Consider the following 13,212-nt stretch of genomic DNA (forward strand, 5'->3'; position numbering starts at 1 on the left):
CGAATATTTCACATTGAATAGGGTTGCTCGCTTTTGGAGAGCAAAAGTCTCCATCCAAGGCGAGAAAAGCACAAACTCGCCATAAAACACGGAGAATTTTTCTCATTGAATACTGCCCCAAATCCTGGGTGCGACCCGGCATTTGCAATGTAAAAGGGATGTTATTCAATTAAATAAGGAAAAAAGCAGTACTTTGAATATTACTCTATTTATTAAAATTACACAAATGCTTACAACACAATTATAAGAAAAAAATAGGGGGGTATACACTGCGCTGTCACTGACTGGAATAAATTTGTAATGATATCTAATAGATGGGTTTTAATCACGTTGTGCACAATGATGGAGGACACGCTGTAAGTAGCAAAAATATTTTATATATATGAAGACAAAAATAATAATAACAGGTAGGTAGGTAATAAACAGAGATTGGATGGTAAAAATTACACAAAACATTAATATTATACTGATATCAGTGTTAAAAATATATATCACAGTTGATAAAAAGCAGACTTGTGGAGATTCCTTAATTGCTGGCGTCCCAGCTAAAAGTAGATAATGCAATGATGTTAATTCAGAGATGGCCGCTTAGCACACATATTGGATTAGTATTCTGTGGCAGCAATAGAAAAGTTAGTAAGCCGAACAACCTGGTTTTAGCAAGTGGGCTAACAAGCAACAATTCATGCAGGTGTTTGGCACTGGTGCCTGCGAGTTAGTATCAGCAGGAAAAAGCACGGTTAGTGATATGCTTACTCAAACGGAGTCCCAGAATGTCGCTTATGTGGAGAGATGTTTGTAGCGTCCACTGAAGGAATAAGCGTGGGGATGGTACCTCCGTGATGGTTGGAAAGTCCGTGTGGCTGAGAATTGGCTCTGCTGTGTGCGGCTTCTGAGTAGAGATGCAGCGCTCAGCTCCACGGCGCCTGTGGAGACGGAGCTGCTGGCCGGATGTAGATGCGGCTTGATGCGGCCAGTCTCTGAGTGAGGGCAGAAGTGAGAATCTCGTCTGCTGGTAGCACTGGCGGAAGTGTGGCAACACGTTTTGTCTCTTGCAAACTGGAGACTTTTTCAAGCAGTAATGAGCCATTCCTAGTGCTGGGTATTTATGGGCCAAACTTGATGGAATAATTGATTAATTGGCAACACCATTTGGTAGATCCTTATTTAGAAATACAAGTGAATAACATACAATGAAAGTGATTCAGCGCATCCTCCTTTCTGAGAGATATAGAGAGAATATTATACTATAAGGTGGATGAAACTATAATAGCCTCAAAAGATGTATCGCAAATATAAATATAAATGAATTATCAATAGACAAATATTCTGTATGAAGTATATATATTTTGATGCTGATAGAAAATCTTATTGTCTGAAGTAATCACTAAAAATATGTGTAATTGGAAAATAATAATAGCAATACATGATTACTTTATGCATAAATAGAAAAAAAATGTTTTTATACATATATAAAATGGCAAAAGAAAATAGAAAAGAGCAGAAAATCAAAAAATAAAAACAAATATTACTATAGGACAGATGTCCCTAAAAATAAAAATTCATTTGAACATTATAAATACGGTGCAGCTCCACAATGGGAGTCCAATCTGGATTTATAGATGAGGTACATTACTCTGTATATGAATATTTAAAGAATAATTAAAGAATATAAGGGATAGGGAGCAACGAATAAAAGAGCTCTGAAGAAAAGAGTCAGGGAGAGGGGGGGAGGGGGGTTTGAGGGGGGGTGGATCAACAGGAGGAACGAAATGGATGATTTCATATCAAATTCCTCGAGAACAACTATAGGCATAGGGTAACTCAAAAGGAATCCTTAGTTAAACTAAGGGACCAATAACTGAGAATGTAAATAAATATATTCAATACATGTTAAGAATGTTTGAGCATGGAGCTGGTCACACAGAGCAGGGGGAGAGGAAACTGCAAACCCTTGAAGGGTAGTTAGCTGTCTTCCTGGTCTGCGTGAGAAACCTAATATGTCGAAAATGGATATTGGTGGATATTGGGAGGATTGATAGTGAAGATAGTGCAGGAGAACATATAGATGGCTGCATAGTGGTGGACCCCAACTTATGCTTCGTCTATAGTCAACTCGTGATTTCATCTATTAATCTAAGCAAGAAAAGTCTAGAGCTTCATTAAGACCTGAGGGACTAAGTGTATACAATTTAAAGATCCAAGAGGATTCCGCTAGACATAGTCTCTTGAACCTGTCACCACCTCTGTTGGTGGTTGGAATGTGTTCAATTCCTGAAAATATAATATCTTTGGGGTTTCCTTCGTGGGCTTCGGAGAAATGACGAGATACACTATGAAAAGGGAATTTTTTCAGTATATTATTCCTGTGTTCTGTGAAGCGGCTTTTAAGGCTTCGTGTGGTTCGACCAATATATTGGAAATTGCAGGGACATTGTAACATATAGATACAATAAACAGTATCACAATTCATGAATTGCTTGATAGGGTGCACACTTGAATTATGTGTAGAAGTTATAGACAGGTTTTTATTTTTCGTATAGTTACAAGTGAGACAAATTGATTTGCCACACTTGTAATTGCCCATAGGTTTCGATGGAAGCCAAGAGTTACTAGAGGTTGTAGGTTCCCGGCGTAGCATACTGGGAGCTATGAGATCTCTGAGATTTTGATTTCTTTTAAAAATTATAGTCGGTTTGGTTAGACATTTAGATAATATTTTATCATGCTCTAGAATTTTGAAATTTTCTTGGATTGCTTTTTTAATTGAGTTAGATTTGAGGTTATATTTTGAAATGAAAAGTGGGGATTCTTTAGTATTTTGTTCTTGATGAGTTGAAAAATGGGGAGGGGGTTTTTCCTTGATGGCTAAAAGACTTGATCTATGGATCAGTCGTGTGTCATCAACTGCTTTCCTAAGAAGGTCTTCTGGGTAGCCTCTTTTTCTGAAATGATCAAGCATGACATCAGACTGGACCCTGAAGTCTTCGTCTGAGGTACAATTACGTCTTAATCTTAAATCTAACCAGCAAGGAACCACATGATAATGGCTCCTTACTTGATATATCTGAACTAAGAGCTACCTACCTTGGAGCAACCCCAGACTACTCCATGTGGCATATCAGGACCTGCATCTCCTCCTAATACAAGCGCCTCACTGTCTCTAACAATATACATGGTACTTGTTTCCTAGAACGGCCACAATCGTGAGTGATCGTGGCTCTTAATTAAGGGACACGATCCTCACGATGTGGCCGATTTTTTACAATTTTTTCACTTTGATTGACAGAAATCGGGTCAATCGGTCGGTCGCGACCAATTAAAATCGGCCGCGATGCGACCGACCGATTGACCCGATTTTTCCATAGACTTCAATGTTAAAAAAACTTTTAACATTGAAATCGGGAGGATCGCGTCGGTCTTGTGCCATTATAATGGCACAAGATGAGATGGACTTGATTAAGTCCATCTCACATAGGGTAAAATGATAAAAAAGGTGAAATGGCCCAATATGACCCATTTCACATTTTTTATGTGCCCGCCATGACCCCACGATAGACGTCAACCCGAAGCGTGGCGAGCGCAGCGAGCCCGCGAGGGGCGGCGGTGCGCGTCCTCCGACCTTTTCATTCCCCTACTATCCACTAGGGCGTGGAGTGAGAATAGAATAGTGTGGCGAGCGCAGCGAGCCACCGAGCCCGAAGCGTGGCGAGCGCAGCGAGCCCCGCGAGGGGACGCGTATACCTGTGAAGTTAGACGCGTCCGCTCGCCACGCTTCGGGCTCGGTGGCTCGCTGCGCTCGCCACACTATTCTATTCTCACTCCACGCCCTAGTGGATAGTAGGGGAATGAAAAGGTCGGAGGACGCGCACCGCCGCCCCTCGCGGGCTCGCTGCGCTCGCCACGCTTCGGGTTGACGTCTATCGTGGGGTCTAGCCCACTTACTAACATTTGGGGGGGCAATTGAAACAAATCTGGTGAAAAAAAAAAAAAATCGGGTGAAAAATCGGTTGGTCGGATCGGTCGCATCGTATGCGACCAAATCGCATGCGATGCGATCGATCCGATTTTTTATCTTACGACCACAACTATCTAAATCGTTGTGGCCGTGCTAGGAAACAAGTACCTTATACATACAGATAGTGGTAGATGCTCAAATTAGCTCAGTGATACCATTCAGTATGAATGGTATTGGTAACCAATCTTGAACACTACATGATATTTGTGTATATATATATATATATATATATATATATATATATATATATATATATATATATATATATATATATATATATATATAGAGTATAATTTCTCCTTAGCACTTAAACCAGGGTAGGCTTGTGTGGTGGGAAAAAAAAGGAGGCAGCACTCTGCGGACTTTGTCAAACACGTTAAACAGTGTATTTAAAGCATGAAAACGGTCCGTTTTCATGCTTTAAATACACTGTTTAACGTGTTTGACAAAGTCCGCAGAGTGCTGCCTCCTTTTTTTTCCCACCACACAAGCCTACCCTGGTTTAAGTGCTAAGGAGAAATTATACTCTATATTATTCCTGTGGAAGGCACCGCGGCATCTACTCCTGTGTTCATCATCCAGAGTGCCAACCCCACGCTACTGCATATATATATATATATAAAATGTGGGTGTGCATCAACTTAATAATGCTCACCGCGTGTTCAGGTCACTCGTTATGCGCCGCCTGGCTCGCTCCACAGCAGCATCACATCAGACACTGCCCTCTGCAGAGCATAGTGTGGAGCGACCTGGGTGGCGCTGTCACTCTGCACGGGTGTATTTCTTCTATTTAAGTGTCATTTTTCTTGTGATTGGTACCACCCGCTATCTATCTATACATACATACATATACAGATGGAGCCAATTTCATCTATCCGGCCAATGCACTACTTCTTTCCATCTTTATGCGCTGGTTGCCTAACTTGATCTGTATATAGGCCAAAACCCATTTTAAAAATGGGGCGTGGTCTTTCAGGAGCTAGACGCGTCTTTTTGCATGGTATCGGCTCTTTGTCTTACCAGAACATATTTTTTGGCTCCTTGCCGCTAATTGGTTGGCCATCCCTGCCCTAGCAGAATTTGTGATTTTCTGGCCATTTGTCAGAGAGTATGAATGATAACTCACAAACTTTTCTGTCACTCATGGTTAGTGGTTGGGTGAAGACATTTATTGTCAAACAACTGTGTTTACTCTTTTTAAATCATACTGACAACAGAAACGGTTTCTTATAATTGTGCTGTATTTGTGTAATTTTAATAGCGCTGCTTTTTAACTTTACTTATTTGGTATGACTTTTTAGGGGATGAATACCCCTAATCAGAACCTGCGTACTGAATGTGCCTGTGTATCAGCGCTCAGTCATTACTTCTTGTTTTTTTGTTATTCAGTTATGAAGTCTGAAACACTTTGTTATTCTTTTCCTTTCTGATTTTTTTTATGCATACTGTATGGAGTAAATAAAAGATGATATGCATGTAGTCAGTAGCAAGACGCATCCCATGCAAAATGGTTTTGCCATTGCTGGCAAAAATCTGATGGTTTTCCACCATCAACAGCAGAGATCCCCACATTTTTTTTGTTTCTCCCCAAATGCAATTAGCTAAGCCCTCAGTGTGACCCACAAAACCCTCCCTGGGCATGTTACAGTAGGGATGTCCATCAGGGTGATATCATCAACAGTTTCATGGCATTGACACCAAAGGTGGTCATTTACTACTGCATCGCAGCAGTGAATGGCCATCGGAACCCCCAGAGCCACATGGGACCTTTCCGGGCGAAAGAATCGCATGCGATACATCACATGCGGACTTCTCACATGTGATTATCGAGTGCAACCCCATTCCCTACCGCTGGGAGGAAGCCCAGTCGGACGAGCAGCAGGTCTGACCTGCGGCTAAGGTCTGATGCGCATGGGACCGCACATCGAACCCGAGGGGGATGTCAAACACATCTGATTTGGGCCGATTTCGCAGTCTGATGCGTCTGGATCAGGTGAAATCAGCCCACATTGGACTAGTTTATGGGCACCTTAAGGGACCTGTTTAACAAAAATTGCATATACAATGCAATCTGGGAGGAATATTACCACCCAGGATTGCATTGTAATATGCATTGTAATATGCAATCCTATCGCAGGGATGTATGTTCCTATATGTGCAGGGCTCCAAAAGGAGCCTGTCCGCCGACCCAGCTGTCCTACCGGCAGTGCGGTGCATTGCCATCCCAGAATGGCAGTATCCCCGGGGCCCAATGCTGTCCGATATTGATACATCGGGCAGTATTGGGATGTGGCTAGCAGCAGAGGAGGGATCACAGCAAGGATCGGAAATTCAGTAGATACTTAATATTTGTGGCTAACCACCGGGTTTTTTTTTCCAGGTAATTAGCCTCAAATATTACATGATAAATGGGCCCCTAAAGGTGGATTCAGACGAATCAGGCCTAGAAATCAAGCAAATCGCATGTTTAGATCTGCTCCGCTCTGATGCCTGGTCCTGTGTACATCAGAGCCCCTAGATCACAAGTACTGCACGTAGGATGTGTCGGATAGGTCAGCCATCGGCAGCACTTGCTTGGTTTGCATGAGATACATCATATTCAAAAGGACCGCATGCGATATATCCTGGCTCAAGGGGGATCGGCTGTTTCTACACTGCTGCGAGAAGTCACACCAGTGTATGCCCACCTTAAGTACCGCTGGCATCATCACCTTTTAAGCATTGGTTGGCCCTAATCACATCTACAGCACAGAAGGATAACCGGGCATGCACCTGCCAAGCCCTCTGCTGATGGGTCGGGGTAAACAATGACCAATCTTCCCACTTCCCGATAACTACCACATATTGCCATAGTAGCATACTGCCCGCTGTCTTTGTGAGTGGGCTGTGGGCGGGTGGCACTTGTGGGGTCTGCGTGTCTGCCACTTCCACTCCAGGTGATATAGAATATAGTAGCGAAGAATTATTAAGATACTGGGACAGTAGCAAAGGCAGCGCATGGGAGCCCCCGATGGGGGGGGGGCGTATGTGCCAACAACTGGGGTCCCAGACTCCCACTGCATCAGATTCAGGGCCACATGAGGACGTATTGATAAAGGTGCTACGCTGCGCCTCGTATTCCCCATATACAGTATCCCTTCCACTCTATTGCTCCCCCTGTGCACAGGCTGTGGCTCCTCCGCAGTACACGGACGGGCATTGTGCCACCTGCCTAGGCCGGAGATGTAGCCAGCGGTAAGGACTATCCCGTACTGCTACAGGGAGCCTCGCTGCTGTCTCGGGCCTGGCTGGCGGTAGTATCAGTAGCGCGGTTCCCCGGCTGCGGCAGCGGCACAGGTACAATCATGCCACACTGTACTGTAGCAACTCTCCGGCTCAGGCTGCAGCGGGCTGGCGCTCCTCTTCCGGTTCCCCTGCGGAGGGGGCGGTGTCTGGGTGTGCTGTTCCGTGCTGATCCGCTCAGCGGAGAGCCCCGATGCTTAGGCTGCTGCGGGGGACAGGGAGGCAGGAGCGGAGTACCGGAGCCCCCGGGAGGACACACGTGTGTCCAGCTGCTGCCCCCTGGCTGCGCCCCTGACAGCGCATTACATCCACAGCCCTGCCTCGGTGATCCCCGGTGCCCTGCTGTCAGTGATCTCCGGCGGCCGCGGACATGGACGCCGCCGCGCTGGAGCTGGACGCGCTGAAGTTCGCGAAGCTGGCCGTGGTCAACGACCAGATAGGGAAGTACAAGGAAGCGGTGTTCTACTACAAGGTATAGCCCCGGCACAGCGCACCGTACACCTGCGCCATGACATCACTGCCCGTGTTACTGTATACATCATGTGTGTGTGGCAGCAGGAAGCACCGGCAGCTGCCCGCCCCCTGTGCACCCGGCAGTGGGGAAAACCGAGTTGTTGTCATCTCCTACATACTCCTGTCCGGCTGTCCCCTGTCACTGCCCGTGCTGTCATTACCACAGTCCTGTGATCCATGGCCGGGGATGCAGCGCAGTACAGCCAGCCTGTACATAAACACACCATACAGTGTGTGTGTGTGTGTGTGTGTGTGTGTGTGTGTGTGTGTGTGTGTGTGTGTGTGTGTGTGTGTGTGTGTGTGTGTGTGTGTGTGTGTGTGTGTGTCTTTAACACAGGAGCACACATACTGTACATCATACAGATCATTTGTTCAAGGATAGTTGGGGACCTTTGGATCAGACAGCATAGGATTTATTAAGCCTGGTGAAGTGAGAACGTGTCCGATTATAACGCATACTTGCCTACTTTTGAAAACTAGTTTCAGGGAGATTATAGTTGGTAGTAGAATTTTACACAGTGCCCCATTGAGGGGCTTGTCATGCTCCTCCCAAAGGGTGTGTCTAGTTCCATATATGGAGAGATTGTGAAAAGACATTGTGAATGTGGCACCTAGAAGCGTGGGTGTGTTCTGCTACATCTGAGAGGAATCTTTTATTATGACATATCCAAATGTAGATGAACCCCAAAACAGTTATTAAGAGATACTATACTTGGTAAAGTGCTGGGAAATGGTGCTGATGATTCAATGTTAATGTATCTGTCTCTCGTTCCTTTTCCCCCCAAAATGTAACAGCGTAATGTGGGCTAGGTGAAATGAGGGAGATTGCTAGACTAATGAGGGAAAGAGGGAGATTGATGCAATTTTTTAGCAGCCAATCAGATCCTAACTGTCATTTTCAAATCCAGCCTGTAACTTGACAGTTAGCATACCCTCCAACTGTACCGAATTTGCCGGTACAGTACCGTTTAGAAACAGTCTGTACCGGAAAATTTTAATTGTACCGAATGTCACTCACAGTGCGCCTCATGTTCCTCCTGGGTCCCGGGCGCTCCGTGTGTGCTGTCTAGACTGCGCCGCCGGCTATCCCCTCTCCCCCTCACCCGTTCCCATGAGTGCAATGCGCGGGCCGGTGCCGTGCGCCATGATGTCACCCGAAGACACCGACACCGCGCACCCTGTGCAGTGCGCACTCATGGGAGAAGAAGTAGGACTCTTCTCTGCCCTCAGTTTCCCTCTTGGCGGCGAATCTGCCTGAGTGCTCAGGGGTGCGGTGGCCAGCCAGGAGCCCCGACACACTGACTGGGCCGGGATTCGGAGGAGCCTGCCACAGCACACAATGTAAGTGAAGCAATGTAAGGTGGCTCCGCCTGTACTAGTACTTTATATACTCTTCTTTATATATCCATCGTGTGACGCACCTGGCACAGGCTGCAGCTCATGTCACTTGGTGGCTGCTGGTATGTTAAATAATATACTTATATATTTTAATATGCCAGCAGCCCCCAAGCCACTATGTGACATTAGCTGCATCAGGCGCTGGGTGGGGGGGCAGGGTGCCATATTGCCATATGTCCCACAGGGCCACTCAGTACACAGTCGGAAAGGGGTGACCACGCCCACTTTATCCCTTGGCCATGCCCCCTTCCTAAATGTGTACCGATTTCTGCCCCTCAAATGTTGGAGGGTATGCAGTTAGGAGCTGATTGGCCACTTTATCACTTCAGGCTTAATAAATATATCCAAAGAAATGGTTTTAAGGGATGCAAACAAGGTGAGATTTTGGCAGGAGATTGTGACTAATTAGTCAAAATCTCCTAGAAGTTTAGCCAAAATCTTCCAGCGTTTCTCCTGCTTATGGGGCCTACACAAGGGGCGATTTCAGCCGATTTTGTAAGTGATCTGTCTAGATCGTGTAGAAAACTACCCTACATAGCTCTGTGTGTAGGGGCCATAGTGATAGGGATGTGCCGCAATGCGTGTTGCTATCGCCGGGTGATTAAGATCCCTCATGCAGGATAAATCAAGTCAGATCGCCAGTCATGGTCAGTGTTCTCACCGGACATGACAGGTCTTTAGTGTCATAGCCCAGAGGAGGAACTATCGGCATTGCATTGCATCAGGGCCCACAGCCATGGACATTACTAGTACATATCATTTATTAGTTAGTAATGTCCATAGCTGTGGGTACTCACATGAGCCCTGGGTCCGTCAGCCAACAATCCAGTGGAGTAACTAATCCCCCAGACCCCGCAGCAGCGCTTAGGGTAGCCAGCGCTGGCGGAGTCTGTGGTGGTGGCGGGATGATGCTGCGCTGCTTCCTGGCTGCAAAATCACGGGGGGCGTAACCTTGCTCTGTTCCTGCTCCTGCTATTGCCCATGTGCCTGGCGCTGGGGACCTGAGAAAGCGGCAGAGTTGGCTGTGAAGTCCAGCTACCTGAGCCTGGGGCAGGTAGGCATCTAACCTTGAAGGCTTTCTCTGCTGCTTGGCTTAGGCACACTCATATCAAAGCATCTTTCTCCGATATCTTGATATCTATTCTATTTCTCTGGTGCCTGCCTGTAACACTGTGCCTGCTTGTACATGGGAAGCTGCTATTTATTACTGCTGCAAACTTCCCTGTTCCTCCTATACTAGCCGGCTGTGTCCTCCAGTGTACCTCTGCTGTCACTCCCTGTGATGCTGCTGGACACAGGGGAAGCATGCATTGCCTACATGTGACAGTGTTACCTTACTGCTGATTCATATTTATGTTCATACTTCTTATATTAGTTTTTTTTTATAACACTTTATTATTTTATTAATTAATATTATTATTATTATTACTACATATTCTGTGGTGCTTTGTAAAAAACTTTTTTTTCTTTTCTAGTTTATTAATTGGCTTTAAGTTTGGTTTTTGTGTTTAACCTTTAGTAGCTGGATTGTGCGTCTACTTCTAAATGTAGTAATGTAACAGTGTGTACTATGGACAGTAGAGCAGTGTCGGCAGAGTCTGCAGGGAGCACCACCGCCAGCATGTGCTGATAGGGTGGGTGCAGCCTGCCTCAGCAGAGATATCACTGGGGCGAAGGGAGAAGTTTTAATATTATTGTGTATTATTGTAGTACAGTGTAGCAGTAATGTGCAACTTGTAGGGGGATGTACTGTAGTGTAATGTAGCTTTCACATCACACTTTTAAAACGGTATATTGCCGTTTTTTTGCCTTTTAAAACGTTTAAGGCTGCAGTGTGAAAGTGTCATAGTTGAAATACCATTTAAAGTTAACTGGTATTTCAACACGTTTAAAAAGCAGAGTCCTACCCGTTTTAAAGCCAATTCAGAGCCATTTTTTGTGCTGTCTGAATGGCACTGAAATGGTATTTAGTAAAAAATAAAGGGTACTCTTTACTTAGAAGGGCGCCCATCATGGCCATCTCGGGCATTGAATGCACTAAAAATCGGGTGCGATGCGACCGACGAGATGCCCGAGATTTCCCATAGGGAACAATGTTAAATGTCTCAATTGACCCGATTTTCCTGTTCAATGCCTCAATTGACCCAATTTTTCCATAGGAAACAATGTTAAATGGGCCACATAGGCCAAATAGGCACCCTGAAGTGTATAAAAGCCACCCGAATTGTTAACGCCACCCCACGATCAACGTCAACCCGAAGCGTGGCGAGCGCAGCGAGCCCGCGTCCTACGACCTTTTCATACCCCCACTATCCACGTCGGCGTGGAGTTGAGAATAGAAAGTGTGGCGAGCGCAGCAAGCCACCGAGCCCGAAGCGTGGCGAGCGGACGCGGATACCTTCACAGGTATCCGCGTCCCCTCGCGGGCTTCACAGCTGTCCGCGTACCCTCGCGGGGCACGCTGCGCTCGCCACGCTTCGGGCTCGGTGGCTCGCTGCGCTCGCCACACTTTCTATTCTCAACTCCACGCCGACGTGGATAGTGGGGGTATGAAAAGGTCGTAGGACGCGTACCGCCGCCCCTCGCGGGCTCGCTGCTCTCGCCACGCTTCGGGTTGACGTTGATCCTGGGGTGGCGTTAACAATTCGGGTGGCCATTATACACTTCAGGGTGCCTATTTGGCCTCTGTGGCCCATTTAACATTGTTTCCTATGGAAAAATCGGGTCAATTGAGGCATTGAACAGGAAAATTGGGTCAATTGAGACATTTAACATTGTTCCCTATGGGAAATCTCGGGCATCTCGTCGGTCGCATCGCACCCGATTTTTTAGTGCATTCAATGCCCGAGATGCCCGAGATTTTTTACTAACGATGCCCACGATCAAAATCGTGGGCGCCGTTCTAAGTAAAGAGTACCAAATAAAGGTTAGAGCACTGTGATAGGCTGTCCCTTGTCTTGTGTCCCTTCCCTGAACCAGGAAATAAGCTGTGGGTAGAAACGTGTTCAGAGGTTAAACGGCTTGACTGGTGATGTGAATGGTACTTAAACGGTATTTTTAATGGTAATCTGCTGCAATATGAACACTAGACCCGTTTAAAATACCATTTAAAATTACAGTTTTTCAAAACGTTTCAACAGTTTTTCAAAACGTTTCAAAATGTTTTATGTGATGTGAAAGCTACATTAGTGTATTGTGGTCCGGCATGTACGGGCATGTAGTCAGTGTAGCATGTAGTGTCATTTAGCATGTAATGTAATGCAGCATGTATTGCCCTTTTTTCTATCTCCTATATAAAAGCCTAGATCTATCACTCTGTGACTGTGTGCATAACGCAATATATTGCTCAGTGTATCATTTTCATCAGCTTCCAGCGGTTTTGGCTGAAAATTGCAAGCTATTCTGTCTCTACCTCATTTTGACTAGAAATCGGTGGCCGCTGGTTTACAGTGCATGGTGCACCAGGGTCCAGCAATTTTTAGCCATAACCGCAGGAGCATGTTCCTGCGACCAACAACAATTAAGGGCTAGGGGTAATTCACAAGGCATAATCAGGCACTGTGGCAGGAGCTGAGATTCTAAATAAGCAGCTGCTCAGAAATGGGGGTAGTCAATCCCCACCAAAAAGTAAACACCAACAGTTATGCACAAGGCATATGAGCATCGCTGAAACAAATTAACACTGAATAACAAGTGTGGGTTAGAAGGAATACAATTTTACTTATATTGACCACATGAAAAAACACATAGAAAACATACAATAAAATCTCATGAAATAAAAGCAATATGGCACCCAACAGGTGGATAATTGAATGTGGAAAAGGGCCCAAGTGGGATTTATAGCCCCCATTGGTAAAGTGCACTTACCTTGGGGACTATAAATCCCAATCTGCTGAAAAATCTGCAATGCTGTGGATACTGTAATTATCAGCACATCACAACTGGACATCATCAGTCATTAAATACTCACAAAAATACCCACAATAAATTGGAAATATGCC

The 13,212-nt window shown here is 45.5% G+C and overlaps 1 protein-coding gene across 1 annotated transcript in view; it reads left to right on the forward strand.

Moving 5' to 3' along the window:
• The first annotated feature begins 7,434 nt into the window (after positions 1-7,434).
• CAPN7 (calpain 7) overlaps positions 7,435-13,212 on the forward strand; it is a 52,261-nt gene continuing 46,483 nt past the window's right edge. The window contains exon 1 of the mRNA XM_083188613.1: positions 7,435-7,772. Within this exon, the coding sequence (XP_083044739.1) occupies positions 7,671-7,772 (102 nt within the window). The 5' untranslated portion in view covers positions 7,435-7,670. The remainder of the gene's footprint in view (positions 7,773-13,212) is intronic.

This window comes from Crinia signifera, chromosome 5 (assembly GCF_055691185.1).
Source record: "Crinia signifera chromosome 5, ASM5569118v1, whole genome shotgun sequence".
Taxonomy (NCBI): Eukaryota; Metazoa; Chordata; class Amphibia; order Anura; family Myobatrachidae; genus Crinia; species Crinia signifera.